This window comes from Phocoena sinus, chromosome 11 (assembly GCF_008692025.1).
Source record: "Phocoena sinus isolate mPhoSin1 chromosome 11, mPhoSin1.pri, whole genome shotgun sequence".
Lineage (NCBI taxonomy): Eukaryota > Metazoa > Chordata > Mammalia > Artiodactyla > Phocoenidae > Phocoena > Phocoena sinus.
In genome coordinates, this window is record NC_045773.1 from 51461134 (window position 1) to 51478071 (window position 16938).

A 16938-nucleotide genomic window follows, 5' to 3' on the forward strand; every position below is an offset into this window, starting at 1 on the left:
GAGTCCCTGACTAATCAGTCTGGTGCTTTAATAGAAATGTATGTGGGAGGAGGGAATGCAGGGTTTCCCTTTCATTTCATTTATTTCCACATTTTGCTTTTAAATTGAATTTAATTAAAATCGGGTAGCCAGATATCTGAGTCAGTTAACAGCTTGTAAGAAGAAATAAACAATTCAGACAAGCCTTTGCTATTCTTGTTGTTATAGTAGTTATTCATTTGGATATTTTGCTGTTTTACCTTTTATTGAGGAATGGATGTAGAAAAACCATCGAGATATAAATGTACAGCTCAGTGAATTATCTCAAAAAAAGAAATACCCACCCTTCATATGTTAATGGTGGGAATGTAAAATGGCGCAGTCACTTTGTAAAACAGTTTGGCAGTTTCTCAACAAGGTAAAGAGTTACCATATGACCCAACAATTCTACTTCTAGGTATATATCCAAGGGAATTAAACATGTCTACACAAAAATACATGCAAGTGTTCATAGCAGCATTATTCATAATCAAAAAAATGGAAACAAGCCAAAGGTCCACCATCCAATGATGGATAAACAGAATGTGGTATATTCATACAATGGAATATCATTCAGCCTTAAAAAGGAATGAAGTACTGATACATGCTACAACATGAATGGACTTGAAAGCATACTAAAAGAAGCAAGTCACAAAAGGCCACATGATTCTTTTTGCATTAAATATCCAGAATAGGCAAATCCATAGAGACAAAGCAAATCAGTGGTTGCCAGGGTTGGGGGGTAGGGAGTGACTGCTAAGGGTATGAGATTTCTATCTGAGGTGCTGAAAATGTTCTGGAATTAGATAGTGGTGAAGACTGTACAACTCTGTGAATATATTTTAAAAAACACTGAATTACACACTTTAAAAGGGTGAATTTTGTGGTATGTAAATTATACCTCAGCTCCTTTTTTTTTTTAAAGGCAAACCAGACACATCCATGTGTGTTTAACCACCAAAGTTAACAGAATATAGACAGTACCCCAGAAGACCCCCCATCCCCCTCCCGATCAATGACCCAAGTTATTCTTGGGGAGAAAAATAGCAGCTGTTTCTACTGCTACTGTTTGCTTCTCAGAAGAAGCCATTGTTGTAGACTAAGTATGAAGCATTATGCTCTCAGCATTTAGCTGGGACCAGCAAGGAACTTTTTGTAAAATACCATTTAATCAAATGCTTCTTTGTGATTTTATGGTACCAGTGTGACCTACCTTTCAAAACAGGTGGCTATGTACTCTTGCTTTTATTTATTTTTTAATAGAAATGAGTTTAAAGTTTTTAACTAATTTTTTTCACATAACTTTTTTTTTTTGTACCATATGTATTATTAGCGTGATCTCTTTGTCAGTAGTTTGGACTTAACTATTAAATATTTCTTATTTTAATGTTCTGCCTAATCGTAGGCACCCCCCCCAACTCACACTAGAGGTATGGTTTATTAAAACTATCTTTTGGGGGAGCCAGATTAGCATTAATAGTTTTTTTATTCTACATATCATATCTGATCTTAAAAGAAACTACCCCTAAATATTTTTATGTTTTTAAATGTTTTAAACACAGAATAAGGTCAGTGTTGATTTTTTTTTTTTTTTTTTTGCTTTTCAGCGATGTCTTGGCATTGCCAATTTTCAAGCAGGAAGATTCCAGCCTTCCATTGGATGACGAAGCCAAACACCCACCCTTCCAGTATGTGATGTGTGCAGCAACGTCACCAGCTGTGAAGCTGCACGATGAAACGCTCACGTACTTGAACCAAGGTTGGTACGGCTGCATCACACTTTAAGAGTTCACAAAAATCTGAAGTAGGGCTTTGGCATTGCAGCCTAGATTAATGGTAATAATTGAAAATTAGATTCTTTTTCTCAATTTTTACAACTTTAGTTGTAAAATTGTAGGAATTTTAGTGTGAGCCAACAAAGCAATTGTTTGTGGAAACTTATTTGCACAAAGAGGGTCTGTGGAACAAGATTTATTACAGGATTTCTTTAGACAAAATCCAAAGGAGGAGCAGGTAATAAAGGATGTCAGCTATTTTTAGGAACATGGTTTCAGTGTGGAACTTGAGAATGAATCAGAAGTCCAGCTAGCAAGGGACTTGGTCTCAGGAACGAAGCAGGTTTGTGCTGGTAATAGAGTCCAGCAAGGTGGAGTCTGTGGCTAAAGTAAACTGCGTCAAATCTTGTCTACACGTAATGAGAATACTATGTTACGGTGATAATGAAAGCGAGAGTGGGCAGAATGGAAAACGGAGATGTGAGGGTAGGATATACAGTTGGAAAGAGGAAAGGATTTTTTTTGAGGTGCTCTCAGCAGTTTGGGCACTGGCCAATGTGACTTACCAATGTAAACAAAAGTACTTAGTTATGCAGGAATTCATTTGTTGGAGACCTATACTGAAAGCATGTTGGACTCTTATTTTTAAAAAGAATTGAACGTGTTTATTGTTATAAAAATAGTATATACTTAGTAGAAAAATTGGGGAATATGTCAAGGGATAAAGCTGAAAGTGGACTTCAATTACATACCCCTCAGGAGAACCAGTTAACATCCTAGGTGTGTTTCCTTGTCTGTATATTTATTTTATTTCAACAAAATGGGAATTAACATCTGTTCACTTAGGAGTATATTCTGATTATTTTTCTGTCATTAAATAGACTCTTTAATTCCTCAAACTTTTGGAAGGAACTATAGATTTTAGACTACTTACTAGTGATTATTTCAAAATATGGAAGAATAGCTTCTAACTTTTCGTTTAACATATTAATTTAGAATTTATGAGGTTTTACTTCAGGTAATTCTAATTTGTAGCCTATGGCAACACTCTAATTTTGTTGTTAATATTATTTTAGGATTTGTTTGGGTAGGCATTCAATTTGAGACTTAAGGTTCTTTCAAATCTGAAACTTAAGAGTCTCTATGGTAATCTGTTTTAGCTATAAAAGTATCAGAAGAAGCAGTGTAGAGGTAAGGCTACAATATTCAGTGTAGCTTTATTTCTAATGACAAAAAAAGGAAATAACCAGAATTTCTCTTACTTAGGGAATAGTTGAATAAGTTACATGTATACCATGGGATGAATGAGCATGTGCATATACCCCCCTCTGTTTAAAGAACATTGGATATGTCTGTCTGTTGGCCTGGGGGAATATCCATAACTTACCACTGTTATTGTTAAACTGGATAAAGACATCTCACATTGATAAAAATTGCAGTCCACCATCTATAGTGATAATGTATTAGACCTACATTCACAGAGTGCTGACTGTGTATGAAGCAGTGTACTAAATACTATATGTATGTTGTCTCACTTCCCACAATAACCTGAGAAGTGTTATTGATCCATTACAGATTTTAAAAACGGAAGCTTAGAGCAGTTGATAGACTTGCTCAATGTCAGTTTGGTCAAGCTTAAATTTTAAAAAATAGTTACTGAATATCTACAGTAGTGTGCACAAGTCTTTTTTTTTTTTCCCACACCGCCCGGCATGTGGACTCTTAGTTCCCCAACCAGGAATCTAACCTGAGGCTCCTGCAGTGGAAACATGGATCCCTAATCTCTGGACCACCATGGGATTCCCCACAAGTCTTAAGTGTACAGCTCAATGAATTTTTACACAGATCATTCCCTTGAAAATACTACCTATGTCCAGTATTTCCAGTACCCTGGCAGGCTCCCTTGTATCCCCTTCTCAGCTGACACCCACGTTTATGGTAATCAGTATAATAAGTGCAAGTGATTTACTGGCATGTGACTATGCTCCCTGCAATATTAATGATGAGTATGTTCTTGGTTGTAGAATTGTGTTAATTTACCTCTTAATTTCTCCCAGGCTTTTAAGGAAAAAAAAGTTGAAAAGTGAACTGCATATACAGGCTGCATTTTTGAAAACATATATTTGAATAATCATTAAAAACGCATTTGACTAACCATAGAGAAATTCTACTTTTATATACACTTTTTAAAAAGAAATTATAATACTTTAAACTTACATGAATATCAGTTCTTTCACAGGTTTCTCTCCTAGCATTTATCTCCTAGCATTATATTTTGACAAAAGGTTCTGAACCCAAGATTTTTTGTGAATCCCCTAAATCATTTTCAAATTTTTAATGAATGTATATTTTTCTAAAGAGAGGATCCATAGCTTTTCCTAGATTCAGGCTAAGTTTGAACCTGATTGAAATGTTGCTGGAGTGTCTTTCACCCCACCTCTTTTATTTTTTTATTTTTATTTTTTTGTGGTATGCAGGCCTCTCACTGTTGTGGCCTCTCCCGTTGCGGAGCACAGGCTCCGGACGCACAGGCTCGGTGGCCATGGTTCACGGGCCCAGCCGCTCCGCGGCATGTGGGATCTTCCTGGACCGGGGCATGAACCCGTGTCCCTTGCATCAGCAGGCGGACTCTCAACCACTGCACCACCAGGGAAGTCCCACCCCACCTCTTTTAAACTGATAAGTTAACAAAGGTCTGGACTTAGCAAAGTGTCTTTTTTTTTTTAAAATTGAAGTATAGTTGATTTACAATATTGTGCCAGTCTCTGTTGTACAGCAAAGTGACTCAGTTATACACATATATACATTCTTTTATCATACTCTTTTCCATTATGATTTATCCCAAGAGATTGGATATAGTTCTCTGTGCTATACAGTAGGACCTTCTTGTTTATCCATTCTAAATGTAATAGTTTGCATCTACCAACCCCAGACTCCAAATCCATCCCTCTCCCTTCCCCTCTCCCACCTTGGCAACCACAAATCTGATCTCTGTGTCTGTGAGTCTGTTTCTGTTTTGTAGATAAGTTCATTTGTGCCATATTTTAGATTCCACATATAAGTGATAGATTTGTCTTTCTCTTTCTGACTCACTTCACTTAGTATGAAAATCTCTAGTTGCATCCATGTAGCTGCCAATGGCATTATTTTGTTTTTTTATGGCTGAGTAGTATTCCATTTTATATATTTACCACGTCTTCTTTATCCATTCATCTGTTGGTGGACATTTAGGTTGTTTCCATGTCTTGGCTATTATGAATAGTGCTGCTATGAACATAGGGGTGCCTTATCTTTTGAATTATAGTTTTGTCTGGATATATGCCCAGGAGTGGGATTGCTGGATCACATGGTAGTTCTATTTTTAGTTTTCTGATGAACCTCCATACTGTTTTCCATAGTGGCTGCACCAGCTTACGTTCCCACCAAGAGTGTAGGAGGGTTTCCTTTTCTTCACACCCTCTCCAGCATTTGTTGTTTGTAGACTTTTTAATGATGGCCATTCTGACCTGTGTGAGGTGACACCTGATGGAAGTTTTGATTTGCATTTCTCTAATAATTAGTGACATTGAGCATATTTTCATGTGCCTACTGGTCATCTGTATGTCTTCTTTGGAGAAATGTCTATTAAGGTCTTATGCCCATTTTTCGTTTGGGTTGTTTGTTTTTTTGTTGTAGCATTGTATGAGCTGTTTGTGTATTTTGGAGATTCAGCCCTTGTGGCATCACACCATTTGCAAATATTTTCTCCTGTTCCATAGATTATGGTTTTTTTTAAAAAATAGTTTCCTTTGCTATGAAAAGTCTTGTAAGCTTGATTAGATCCCATTTTTAAATTTTTATTTCTATTGCCTTGGGAGACTGACCTAAGAAAACATTGGTACAATTTATGTCAGAGAATGTTTTGCATATGCTCTCTCCTAGGAGTTTTATGGTGTCATATGTTTAAGTCTTTAAACCATTTTGAGTTTATTTTTGTGCATGGTGTATGGGTGTTTTCTAACTTCATTGATTTACATGCAGCTGTCCAACTTGCCCAGCACCACTTGCTGAAGAGACTGTCTTTTTCCCATTTTATATTCCTGCCTCCTTTGTCAAAGGTTAATTGGCCATAGGTGTGTGGATTTATTTCTGGGCTCTCTATTCTGTACCATTGATCCATATGTCTGTTTTTGTACCAATTCCACATTGTTTTGATTACTGTAGCTTTGTAGTATTCTGAAGTCTGGGAGAGTTATGCCTCCTGCTTTTTTTTTTTTTTTCCTCAGGATTGCTTTGGCAATTCTGGGTCTTTTATGGTTCCATACAGATTTTTGGATTATTTGTTCTAGTTCTGTGAAAGATGTCATGGGTAATTTGATAGGGATTACATTAAATCTGTAGATTGCTTTGGGTAGTATGGTCATTTTAACAGTATTAATTCTTCCAGTCCAAGACCATGGGATATAATTTCCTTTATTACTCTTTTATAGTTCTCAGTGTATAAGTCTTTCACCTACCTCCTTGGTTAAATTTATTCCTACGTTGTTTTTTGGTGCAATTTTAAAAGGTACTGTTTTTTTACATTCCTTTCTGGTATTTCATTGTTAGTGTAAAGAAATGTAACCGATTTCTGAATGTTACTCTTGTATCCAGCTACTTTGCTGGATTCATTTATTAGGTCTGGTAGTTTTTGTGTGGAATCCTTAGGGTTCTCTGCATAGTATCATGTCATCTGCATATAGTGACAATTTTACCTCTTCCCTTCCAATCTGGATACCTTTTATTTCGTTTTCTTGTCTGAATCCTATGGCCAGGACTTCCAGTACTATGTTGAATAGAAGTGGTGAGATTGAGTATCCTTGAGTGTTTTTTTTAATTTTTAAAAATTTTTTATGTTTTTGGCCACGCTGTGTGGTGTGTGGGATCTTTGTTCCGCAACCAGCAATCGAACCCACACCCCCTGTGTTGGAAGCGCAGAGTCTTAACCACTGGACAGCCAGGCAAGTCCTGGGGTATCCTTGTCTTGTTGCAGATTTTCACAGGAAGTCTTACAGCTTTTCACCATTGAGTACTGTATTGGCTGTGGGTTTGTCATAAATGGCTTTTATTGTGTTGAGATATGTTCATTCTATACCCACTTTGGTAAGAGTTTTTTATCATGAATGGATGTTGAATTTTGTCAAATGCTCTTTCAGCATCTTTTGAGATGATCACGTGGTTTTTGACTTTTCTTTTGTTAATGTACTGTATTACACTGTTTCATTTGCATATGTTGGACCATTCTTGTGAACTTGGGATGAATCCCACTTCATCGTGGTGTATGATCTTTTTTATGTGTTGTTGGATTCGGTTTGCTAATGTTTTGTTGAGAATTTTTGCATCTATATTCATCAAAGACATTGGCCTGTAATTTTCTTTTTGGTGGTATCTTTGTCTGGTTTTGGTATCAGAGTGATGGTAGCTTCATAAAATGTCTTTGGGAGTGTTCCCTCCTCTTCAGTCTTTGCAAGAGTTTGAGAAGAATCAGTATAAGTTCTTTTTTGTATGTTTGGTAGAATTCACCTGTGAAGCCAACTGGTCCTGGACTTTTGTTTGTAGGAAGTTTTTTTATTACAGTTTCTATTTCACTTCTAGTGATCAGTGTGTTCACATTATCTGTTTCTTCTTGATTCAGTTTTCATGGGCTGTATGTTTCTAGAAAGTTGTCCATTTCTTCTAGGTTGTCAAATTTTTTGGCATATAATTGTTCATAGTATTCTCTTATTCTTTTTGTATTTCTGTGGTACCAGTTGAGATTTCTCCTTTTTCATTTGTTATTTTGTTTATTTGGGTTCTCTTTTCTTCTTGTTGAGCCTGGCCAAAGGTTTGTCAATTTTGTTTACCCTTTCAAGGAACCATCTTTTGGTTTTAGTGATTGTTTTTCTTTTCTATTTTTTAGTCTCTGTTTAATTTATTTCCTCACTGATCTTGATTATTTGCTTCCTTCTGCTGACTTCAGGTTTTGTTTGTTCTTCTTTTTTCTAATTCTTTTAGGTAGTAGGTTAGGTTATTTATTTGAGATTTTTCTTGTTTCTTGAGGAAGGCCTGTATTGATGTGAACTTCCCTCTAGAGCTGCTTTTGCTGCATCCCATAGATTTTATATGGTTGTGTTTTCATTGTTGTTTGTCTCAAGGTATCTTTTTAATTTCCTCGTTGACCCATTGTTTTTTTAGTAGCATGTTGTGTAGTCTCCGTTTAATCTTTTCTTTCTCATTTCTTTTCCTGTTGTTGATTTCTAGTTTCATGCCTTTGTGGTCAGAAAAGATGCTTGAAGTAATTTCTATACTCTTAAATTTGTCGAGGCTTGTTTTGTGCCCCAGTATGTGGTCAGTCCTAGAGAATGGTCCATGTGCCCTTGAAAAGACTGTGTGTTCTGGGTTTTTTTGGATATAAAGTCCTGAAAATGTCAATTCAGTCCAACTGTTCTGTTGTGTCATTTAGGACCTCTGTTTCCTTACTGATTTTCTGTCTGGATTGTCTGTCCATTGATGTCAGTGGGGTGTTAAAATCTCCTACTATTACTGTATTCCCATCACTTTCTCCCTTTATGTCCATTAGTATTTATGTTTTTGTGTGTTCCTATATTAGGTGTATATATGTCGCCAAGTGTAAAACCCTCTTGTATTGATCCTCTTGTCATTATATAGTATCCTTCTTTATCTTTCTTTATAGCCTTTGTTTAAAAGTCTGTTTTGTCTGATATGAGTATTGCTACTCCCTTTCTTGTCAATTCTGTTTGCATGAAATATATTTTTCCATCCCCTCACTTTCAATCTGTGTGTGTCCTTTGTCCTAAGGTGGGTCTCTTGTAGGCAGCATATTGTAGGCTCCTGTTTTGTTTTGGTTTTTTTTGGCTGTGACATGCAGCTTGTGGTATCTTAGCTCCCATCAGGGACTGAACCTGAGCTGAGCCCTTGGCAGTGAGAGCACAGTGTCCTAACCACTGGACCACCAGGGAATTCCCTAGGCTCTTGTTTTTTTATCCAGTGTGCCACTCTGTCTTTTGATTGGAGCATTCAGTCCATTGGCATATGTATTTATTGCCATTTTAAACCTGGTTTTCCAGTTGATTCTTTTGTTTCTTCTTTGTTCCTTTTTTTTTGTTTTTCTTTTTGTGGTTTGAAGATTTCCTTTTATTTTATGTTTGTGTTCTCTTCTTTTTGGTTTCTGTGAATCTTTTGTATGGTTTTGATTTGCGGTTACCCTGTTTTTCAAGTATGTTAACCCCTTCCTATATCTGCTTGCTTTAGGCTGTTAGTCATATAGGCTCAAACGCATTCCATTAAAAAAAAAAAGGAATCTATTTTCTTACTCTCCTGCCCCACATTTTATGATTTTGATGGAGTACTTTTTTACATCTTTATGTTTATCCTCGTGCTGTTCTGTGAGTTTATCATCACTTGCACAAATAGGTTTTCTTTTTGATACTGGCTAATTTAAGCAATTTAGTTTCCAGTTGTGGTTTCCTCTTTCTTATATCTTCTGGTTTCTTTTCTATTTAGAGAAGGCCTTTCAATATTTCTTTTAGGATAGGTTTAGCATTGCTATATTCTTTTAGCTTTTGCTTATCTGAGACATTCTGATTTCTCTTTCTATTCTAAATGATAATATTGTTGGGTAGAGTATTCTAGGTTGCAGATTTTTCCCTTTCAAGACTTTGAATATATTTTGCCACTCCCTCTGGCCTACAGTGTTTCTGTAGAGAAATCAGCTGATAGCTTTATGGGGGTTCCCTTGTAATTAAGTTTTTCTCCTGCTGCCTTTAGAATCCTCTTTTTATCTTTAACTTTGCCATTTTTATTATAATATGTCTTGATGTAGGTCTGTTGGGGTTCATCTTGTTTGGGACCCTCCATGCTTCCTGTATCTGGATATCTTTTTCCTTCTTTGGGTTTGGGAAGTTTTCAGCCATAATTTCTTCAAATACATTTTCAATCCCCTTTTCTTTTTCTTCTCTTTCTGGAATCCCTATTAAGCCTAGGTTGGCATGCTTTATATTATCCCACAGGTCTCTCATATTGCTTTCCTTTTTTTTCATTTGGCTGACTGCTGTTTTGCTTGCATAATTTCCATTATTCTATCTTCCAGATCGCTTATTCTTTCTCCTGCGTTATTCATTCTGCTATTCATTGCCTTTAGCTCAGCTTTTGTCTCAGCAAATGAATTTTCTAATTTTTCTTGGTTCCTCCTTATAGTTTGTAGTTGCTTTTTACAGTAATGTGCATTTTTGTCAATAGCCTTTCTTAATTTCTTCAGTATTTTCATCACCTCCTTTTTGAACTTGGTGTCTGTTAGACTGAAGAGGTCTGTTTTATTGTTTGTTCTTTCAGGGGAATTCTCTTGGTCTTTTAACTGAGAGTGGTTCCTCTGCTTCTTCATTTTACTTGTGTTTCTCTTAACTCTGAGTTCAGGAGAAACAATTATCTACTCTAGTCTTGGAGGACTATTTATATGTGGGAGCATCCCTGTGTAGCTTGTGTGGGCTTAATATTTTTTTGGCACGAGGGCTGTTTTTGGTTTGGATGCTTGTCATCTCTTTCCCCTACGTGTGCTGGCCGTTATCCCCTTGATAGGGGGTGTGCAGATGTGCAACCTGTACACACTCCCAGGAAGGCGGGGTTCGCGGTTGGCTCCCGGTGGCGGGACCCTCAGCAGCAGTGGCAGGTCGCGCACGCTCCTTGGGTAGGCATGGACAGCGTTTGGTGCTCAGTCGCAGGACGCTCTGCGGCGGCAGCGATCCATGTCCACCTCTGGATTCCGAGATGGCAGTGGCATCTTGCACCTGCCCCCAGAGCTCGTGTAGGTGGTGCGCTGCTGCTTGAGAGTGGGCACGGAGAAAGAAGCTTCTGTGGCGGCCCACCCCTCTCCTTGTGTGCCCCCCGCGATGGTGCCTTGCCTCTCTGGCAGGCCCAGGCTTCTTCCTCGACTCCCTCGGTTGTGGCTCACCACACCCTAGCCCCCTCAGGCCGTCTCCACACAGCCAACCTCAGTCCTCACCTCCCGGTCTGACCTCCAAAGCCTGAGCCTCAGCACCCAGCCCCCACCTGACCCAGCTGATGAGTGTCCCAGGCTGGGGAGTGCTGCTCTGTGGCACTGTGCAGGTCTCTCTCCACTTTGCCCTGCACAAACCGGTTGCTGTGCTCCCCTCCAAGGCTCCAAACCTCCCCCTCTGTCCCAGCTGATCTCCCAGGCAGTGAGGGGACTTCCCAGGGTGCAGGAACCTTTCTTCTTTCACAGCTCCCTCCCAGGGGCATAGGTCCTGTCCCGATTCATTTCTCTCTCTTTCTGTTTCTTTTCTTTTCTTTTCTTTTTTTGGCCCTACCCAGTTACATGGAGATTTTCTTGCCCTTTTGGAAGTCTGAGTCCTTCTGCCAGCATCCAGTAGATGTTCTGTGAGAAGCATTCTGCATGTAGATGTATTTTTTTAACATCTTTATTAGAGTATAATTGCTTTACAATGGTGTGTCAGTTTCTGCTTTATAACAAAGTGAATCAGTTATACATATAAATATGTTCCCATATCTCTTCCCTCTTGCATCTCCCTCCCACCCTCCCTATCCCACCCCTCTAGGTGGTCACAAAGCACCGAGCTGATCTCCCTGTGCTATGCGGCTGCTTCCCACTAGCTATCTGTTTTATATTTGGTAGTGTATATATGTCCATGCCACTCTCTCACTTTGTCACAGCTTACCCTTCCCCCTCCCCATATCCTCAAGTCCATTCTCTAGTAGGTCTGCGTCTTTATTCCCGTCTTGCCCCTAGGTTCTTCTGACCATTTTCTTTTTTTTTTTTTTTTAGATTCTATATATATGTGTTAGCATACGGTATTTGTTTTTCTCCTTCTGACTTACTTCACTCTGTAGGACAGTCTCTAGGTTGTAGATGTATTTTTGATGTATTTGTGGGAGAAGGTGAGCTCCACGTCCTACTCCTCTGCCATCTTGATCTGATGCCCCAGCAGAGTATCTTAAGTTGATCAGACTCACTTTTCAAAAGGAAACATTCTAAGTAGTGCATGTATAGTTTTGATTTTTTTTACAGAAGCCTTTCCTGAAATATATAAAGAGAATCAGGCATAGATATGGAAAATAAAAATGATTGATTTTTATGTAGGAATTCCAGTAAAATTCCATGGATATTTTTTAGCTGGGTGACATTGCCCTGGGAAATTTCTGCAAAGTATGTAAAATGCGTCTCAGTGACCCATTTTAGTATAGTATCATCTGTACATCAACTTTGATAGTGTGACTGTTAAATATTGACATAATTTACTCTTTAGTCTTCCTGTTCTTAGGAGTTAGATTTTTATTCAGATTTACTCATGAGTTAATTTTCTTATCTTCAAATGAACTCTTCAGCTCCACCAAGGGAAAATGACTCATCATGGCAGTGTTGCCTTGTTTATCAAAAAAGGATACAAAAGCTTTATAAAGAAGGGATTAGATAGGGCACTTGAAGTTGTTCTTCATTAGCACAAGTTTTAATTCCTTTAAGCTTCCCCACTCATTATAGTAAGTGAGAGGGAAATTAAGCAGTCACTTTTTTGTCTGTTACTTGGAAATAATAGTGACAGTGAAAGCAGTTATCCCCACTTTATATTAAAGCTTTAGAGGGAGTAATTTTTTCTTACAGTTATCTTTTTAGATTGACCATGCTTTTTATAGGGACTTAAACCCAGAGATTTCTAATTCCAAATCTCATTTTCTTAACCACTGAGTCTCTTTACTAGAATAGTTCCAGTGTTTTCTAACTTTTCAGTTAATGGTCACCATTTAAAATTCAACAGTGTAACTAAATGATTTATATACATGGTTCAAAGTTCAGAAGGTATGAAAGAGTATACAATAAAACTCTTCTGCTCGCTGGCCCCAAGTAGCCAATAAATTAGAACCCTTTTTAGACACCTAAGAAGATTGTAATCCTGTTAAATGATACCCTTTGTATAACAAAAATATTGTATCATTAATTTATTTATTCCAATAAACTTATTCTGTGATGACTGAATTATATGCTTAAGCATAGTTGTGGTGAATATAATGATCTTGTCACTAAAGGATGAAATTTAAGAGAGAACTTCCATCCCTAAAGTAATGCCTGGTAGAAGAATGAGATAGGACTGCCCAGGATATATGCACCTCTGCTGCATATGGGATGTCTTTACACACATTATTCACATACCTTTTTTTTCCTTTTAAATGTGTCAACTCGTTACAGTGACTGGTGATTTAAATGTTTTTCTTCATGTAGCGGGGTGAGAGGTAGAGGGCAGCAGTGAGCGGTTGTCATTAGCTGTCTCTGGGGCCAGGCTGCCTGTGTTTAGATCCCATTACACCACTTGCTTGTCCAGGCAAGTTCCTTTAATAAAATAACCCCCACCTAAGGTAGCTGAGAATTAAATTGAGTTAATATGTGTAATGCACTTATAAGGTGGCCAGTACATAGGAAGCACAACACTAGCCTTTGCTGCTGTTACTATTATTTATAACTAGATAGCTTTAATGGTTTCTGATTGTACTGGAAAACCAAGTGGTTAGACCTTGGCTAATGTGTTAGTTTCCTATGGCAGATAGATGAGCAACTTTTACAGATGGTTAGAATGCAACCCTGGGACTAGATACCTGTGTAATGACTCGGGATTTTTGCCAGGTTTGTTGGCAAATATGATTACAATTTTTTTTTTTTTTTTTTAATTTGGCAGCATTGGGTCTTTGTTGCTGTGCGTGGGCTTTCTTTAGTTGCGGCAAGCGGGGCGGGGCTACTGTTCGTTGTGGTGCAGTGGCTTCTGTTGCAGAGCATGGCTTCTAGGAGCGCGGGCTTCAGTAGTTGTGGCTTGTGGGATCTAGAGCGCAGGTTCAGTAGTTGTGGTGCACGGGCTTAGTTGCTCCAAGGTATGTGGGATCTTCCCGGAATGGGGCTCGAACCCATGTCCCCTTCATTGGCAGGCGTATTCTTAACCACTGTGTCACCAGGGAAGTCCCTACAATCTTTTAAATAAGGCTGTAGCAGAGTTTGTTTGTTGTTTGTTTTAATATTTATTTATTTGGCTGCATCGGGTCTTAGTTGTGGCATACGAGATCTTTCGTTGCAGCATGCAGGCTCTCTAGTTGTGGTGCGCAAGCTCTAGAGCGGGCAGGCTTAGTTGCCCTGTGGCATGTGGGATCTTAGTTCCCTGACCAGGGATCAAACCCACGTCCCCTGCATTGGAAGGCGGATTCTTAACAATATTGACCACCAGGGAAGTCCCCCTGTAGCAGAGTTTTGAACTGTAGAAATAACATGTTTGCACTGCTTAGCAACTGTGGCAGGTAGAATAATGGTGCCTCGAAGATGTTCGTATCCTAATCCCCAAAACCTGTGAATATTTTAACCTTATACCAAAAGGCACTTTGCAGGTATGATTTAATTAAGGCTGTTGAGATGGAGAGATTATCCTGGATTATCCAGGTGGCCCAGTGAAATCACAAGGGTCCTTAAAAGTGAAAGAAGTAGGCAGGAGAGGCAGGAGTCAGAGGGAGATTTGAAGATGAAGGAAGACTGCCACAAACTAATGGATGTAGGCTACTGCAAGAAGTAGATAAGTCAAGGAAGTAGATTTTCCCCTACAGCTTCCAGAAGGAATGCAGCCTGCTGACAGCTTCATTTTAGCCCACTAGACCCGTTCTGGACTTCTGAACTCTAGAACTGTGTGATAATAAATTTGCATAGTTTCAAGCCACTGAGTTTGTGGAAGTTTGTTACAGCAGCAATAGGAAACTAACCCATCAACCAAGGCAAATGTGTACCATGTAGATGATCTCCAAAGTGGTGCATAATGAGCTACTGTTGTGTATCAGAGCTGTTTCCATAGTGTGGCTGTCATTTACTGTTAAGATTGTAGACAGAAACACTCTGCATACTATAGTACTTACTGCCTTCTAGCTTATCTCTGAAGGCCCAGTCAAAGCTGGGTCTTGAAATGGGCATCTAATGAACCCTGAGCCCTTGCACGCATGAGTGTGTGTGTGTGTGTGTGTGTGTGTGTGTGTAAATGTGCACATATATGTATATTCAAATATATGGACTATATACACGTGTAATGAACATATATGAGGATAAGTGGATTTGTGGAGCATGTGTGTGTATTGGAGTGAGAGCTATCCTAGACTGTTACAGGATTTACAATCCTGTCAAATAATAAATGACTATTTAATGAATTTTGGTTGCTTATAAAGGAATCATAACGTAATTTACTTTAAACAGCTTTAGAATGACTTAGTTCTTAATTTTGGCATAGACAAGTTATTCCCAGGAGAAGGTCCCGAATGCTTTGTGCTAGAAACAGCATTGACTGACTGGATATTTGTAGCTTTGCACAGAGCAGTGGTCTCCAACGACAGCATGCATTGGGATCACCTAGAAGGCTTGTCAAACATGATTGATAGAGTTTCTGAGTCAGTGGGTCTGGAGCGGAGCTGGAGAATTTGTATTTCTGACGAGTTTCCAAGTGATGCTGATGCTGCTGGTCTGGAGACCATGCTTCAACTTTTTATTACTTTGAATATTCAGGCAAATATGTGAGTGTCCCCTCACCACCCCTTCTTATAGACAGATTTCCTCAGAGGAGCGTTGACACATAGGTGGGGCTGTAGCTATTCTTAGGCCATAGCTTGGTCACTCCTATTAGCCTCCCCTTCAAGCTCATTGCTCACCTTCTGCCTCCGGAGCAGCTGTTGCTAAAGAATATTTGTCATTGTGTAATACCATTGTGCAACATAAAGAAAAATAATCCTGTGTAGTCTTAACTTCATCTCAGGTAGAAATTGGAACAAGTACTGATGCTTTAGAGTGTCGGTTTTCGTACTGTTTTAATGATAGAAGTACAGAGTTTAAAAGCTGTATTTGTGTTTTTCTAGTTATGCCTGGGCAGCTATCCGTCTCAGCTCTTAGGTAATGAGAAAACTTAAACCTCTAACTTTAAAAAAAATTATTATTAAATATTTATTTATTTGGCTTCATCGGGTCTTAGTTGGGGCATGCGGGATCTTTCGTTGTGGCGTGTGGGCTCTCTAGTTGTGGTGCGCAGACTCTGGAGCGCACGGGCTTAGTTGCCCCACAGCATGTGGGGGTCTTAGTTCCCCGACCAGGGATCGAACCCCGTTGCCAGCATTAGAAGGCAGATTCTTAACCACTGGACCACCAGGGAGGTCCCTAAACCTCTAACTTTGTGGAGTAAAAAAACTGTAGTCCCAATATGGAGCCACAGAAAGGGGAGTAAGCAGTTGCCTATCCCTTTGGGCAGGGATCTGGCTGGAATAGGCTGCCCCTTGTTCAGTAGCCCCAGCTGAATCCATGATGCTTCCCCACCATGATATGAGTGACATGACTTCTTGTTTTTTGGGTTTTTTTTAATAGGAATATCTTACTATTCTTTTTTTTTTTTTTTTTTTGCGATACGCGGGCCTCTCACTGTTGTGGCCTCTCCTGTTGCGGAGCACAGGCTCCGGACGTGCAGGCTCAGCGGCCATGGCTCATCAGCAGGCGGACTCTCAACCACTGCGCCACCAGGGAAGCCCACTATTCATTTTTATTTATTTAATTTATTATTACATTTTGGCTGTGTCAGGTCTTCGTTGCTGCGCACAGGCTTTTTCTAGTTGCGGCAAGAGGGGGCTGCTCTTTATTGAGGTGCGTGGGCTTCTCATTGCAATGGCTTTTCTTGTTGTGGACCACAGCTGTAGGTGCACAGGCTTCAGTAGTTGCAGCACATGGGCTCAGTAGTTGCGGCACACAGGCCTTAGAGCGTGCAGACTTCATTAGTTGCAGCGCGCAGGCTCTAGGGCACATAGGCTCAGTAGTTGTGGCGCATGGGCTTAGCTGCTCTGTGGTATGTGGGATCTTCCCGGACCAGGGATCAAACCCGTGTCCCTTGCATTGCCAGGCGAATTCTTAACCTCTGTGCCACCAGGGAAGTCCCATGAGTGAGACTTCTGATCTTAAACCGTTGATTTATTCCAGATCAGCTTATTGCTGCTATTAGATCAGAAATACCTGTTCATATGGAAGCCAAATTCTACTTGGAGCACCCTGTTAATTAACCAGTATTAGCTACCTTGCAAACAAGTTTTAGGTCTGGGAAATAAAGTAGCA

At 39.3% G+C, this 16938-nt stretch overlaps 1 protein-coding gene across 3 annotated transcripts in view; it reads left to right on the forward strand.

Annotated features, from left to right (window-relative positions):
- UBP1 (upstream binding protein 1) overlaps window positions 1–16938 on the forward strand; it is a 70379-nt gene that overhangs the window by 15030 nt on the left and 38411 nt on the right. For all 3 annotated transcript variants that reach the window (XM_032647947.1, XM_032647946.1, XM_032647948.1), the window contains one exon: window positions 1626–1777. In XM_032647947.1, the coding sequence (XP_032503838.1) occupies window positions 1626–1777 (152 nt within the window). The remainder of the gene's footprint in view (window positions 1–1625; window positions 1778–16938) is intronic.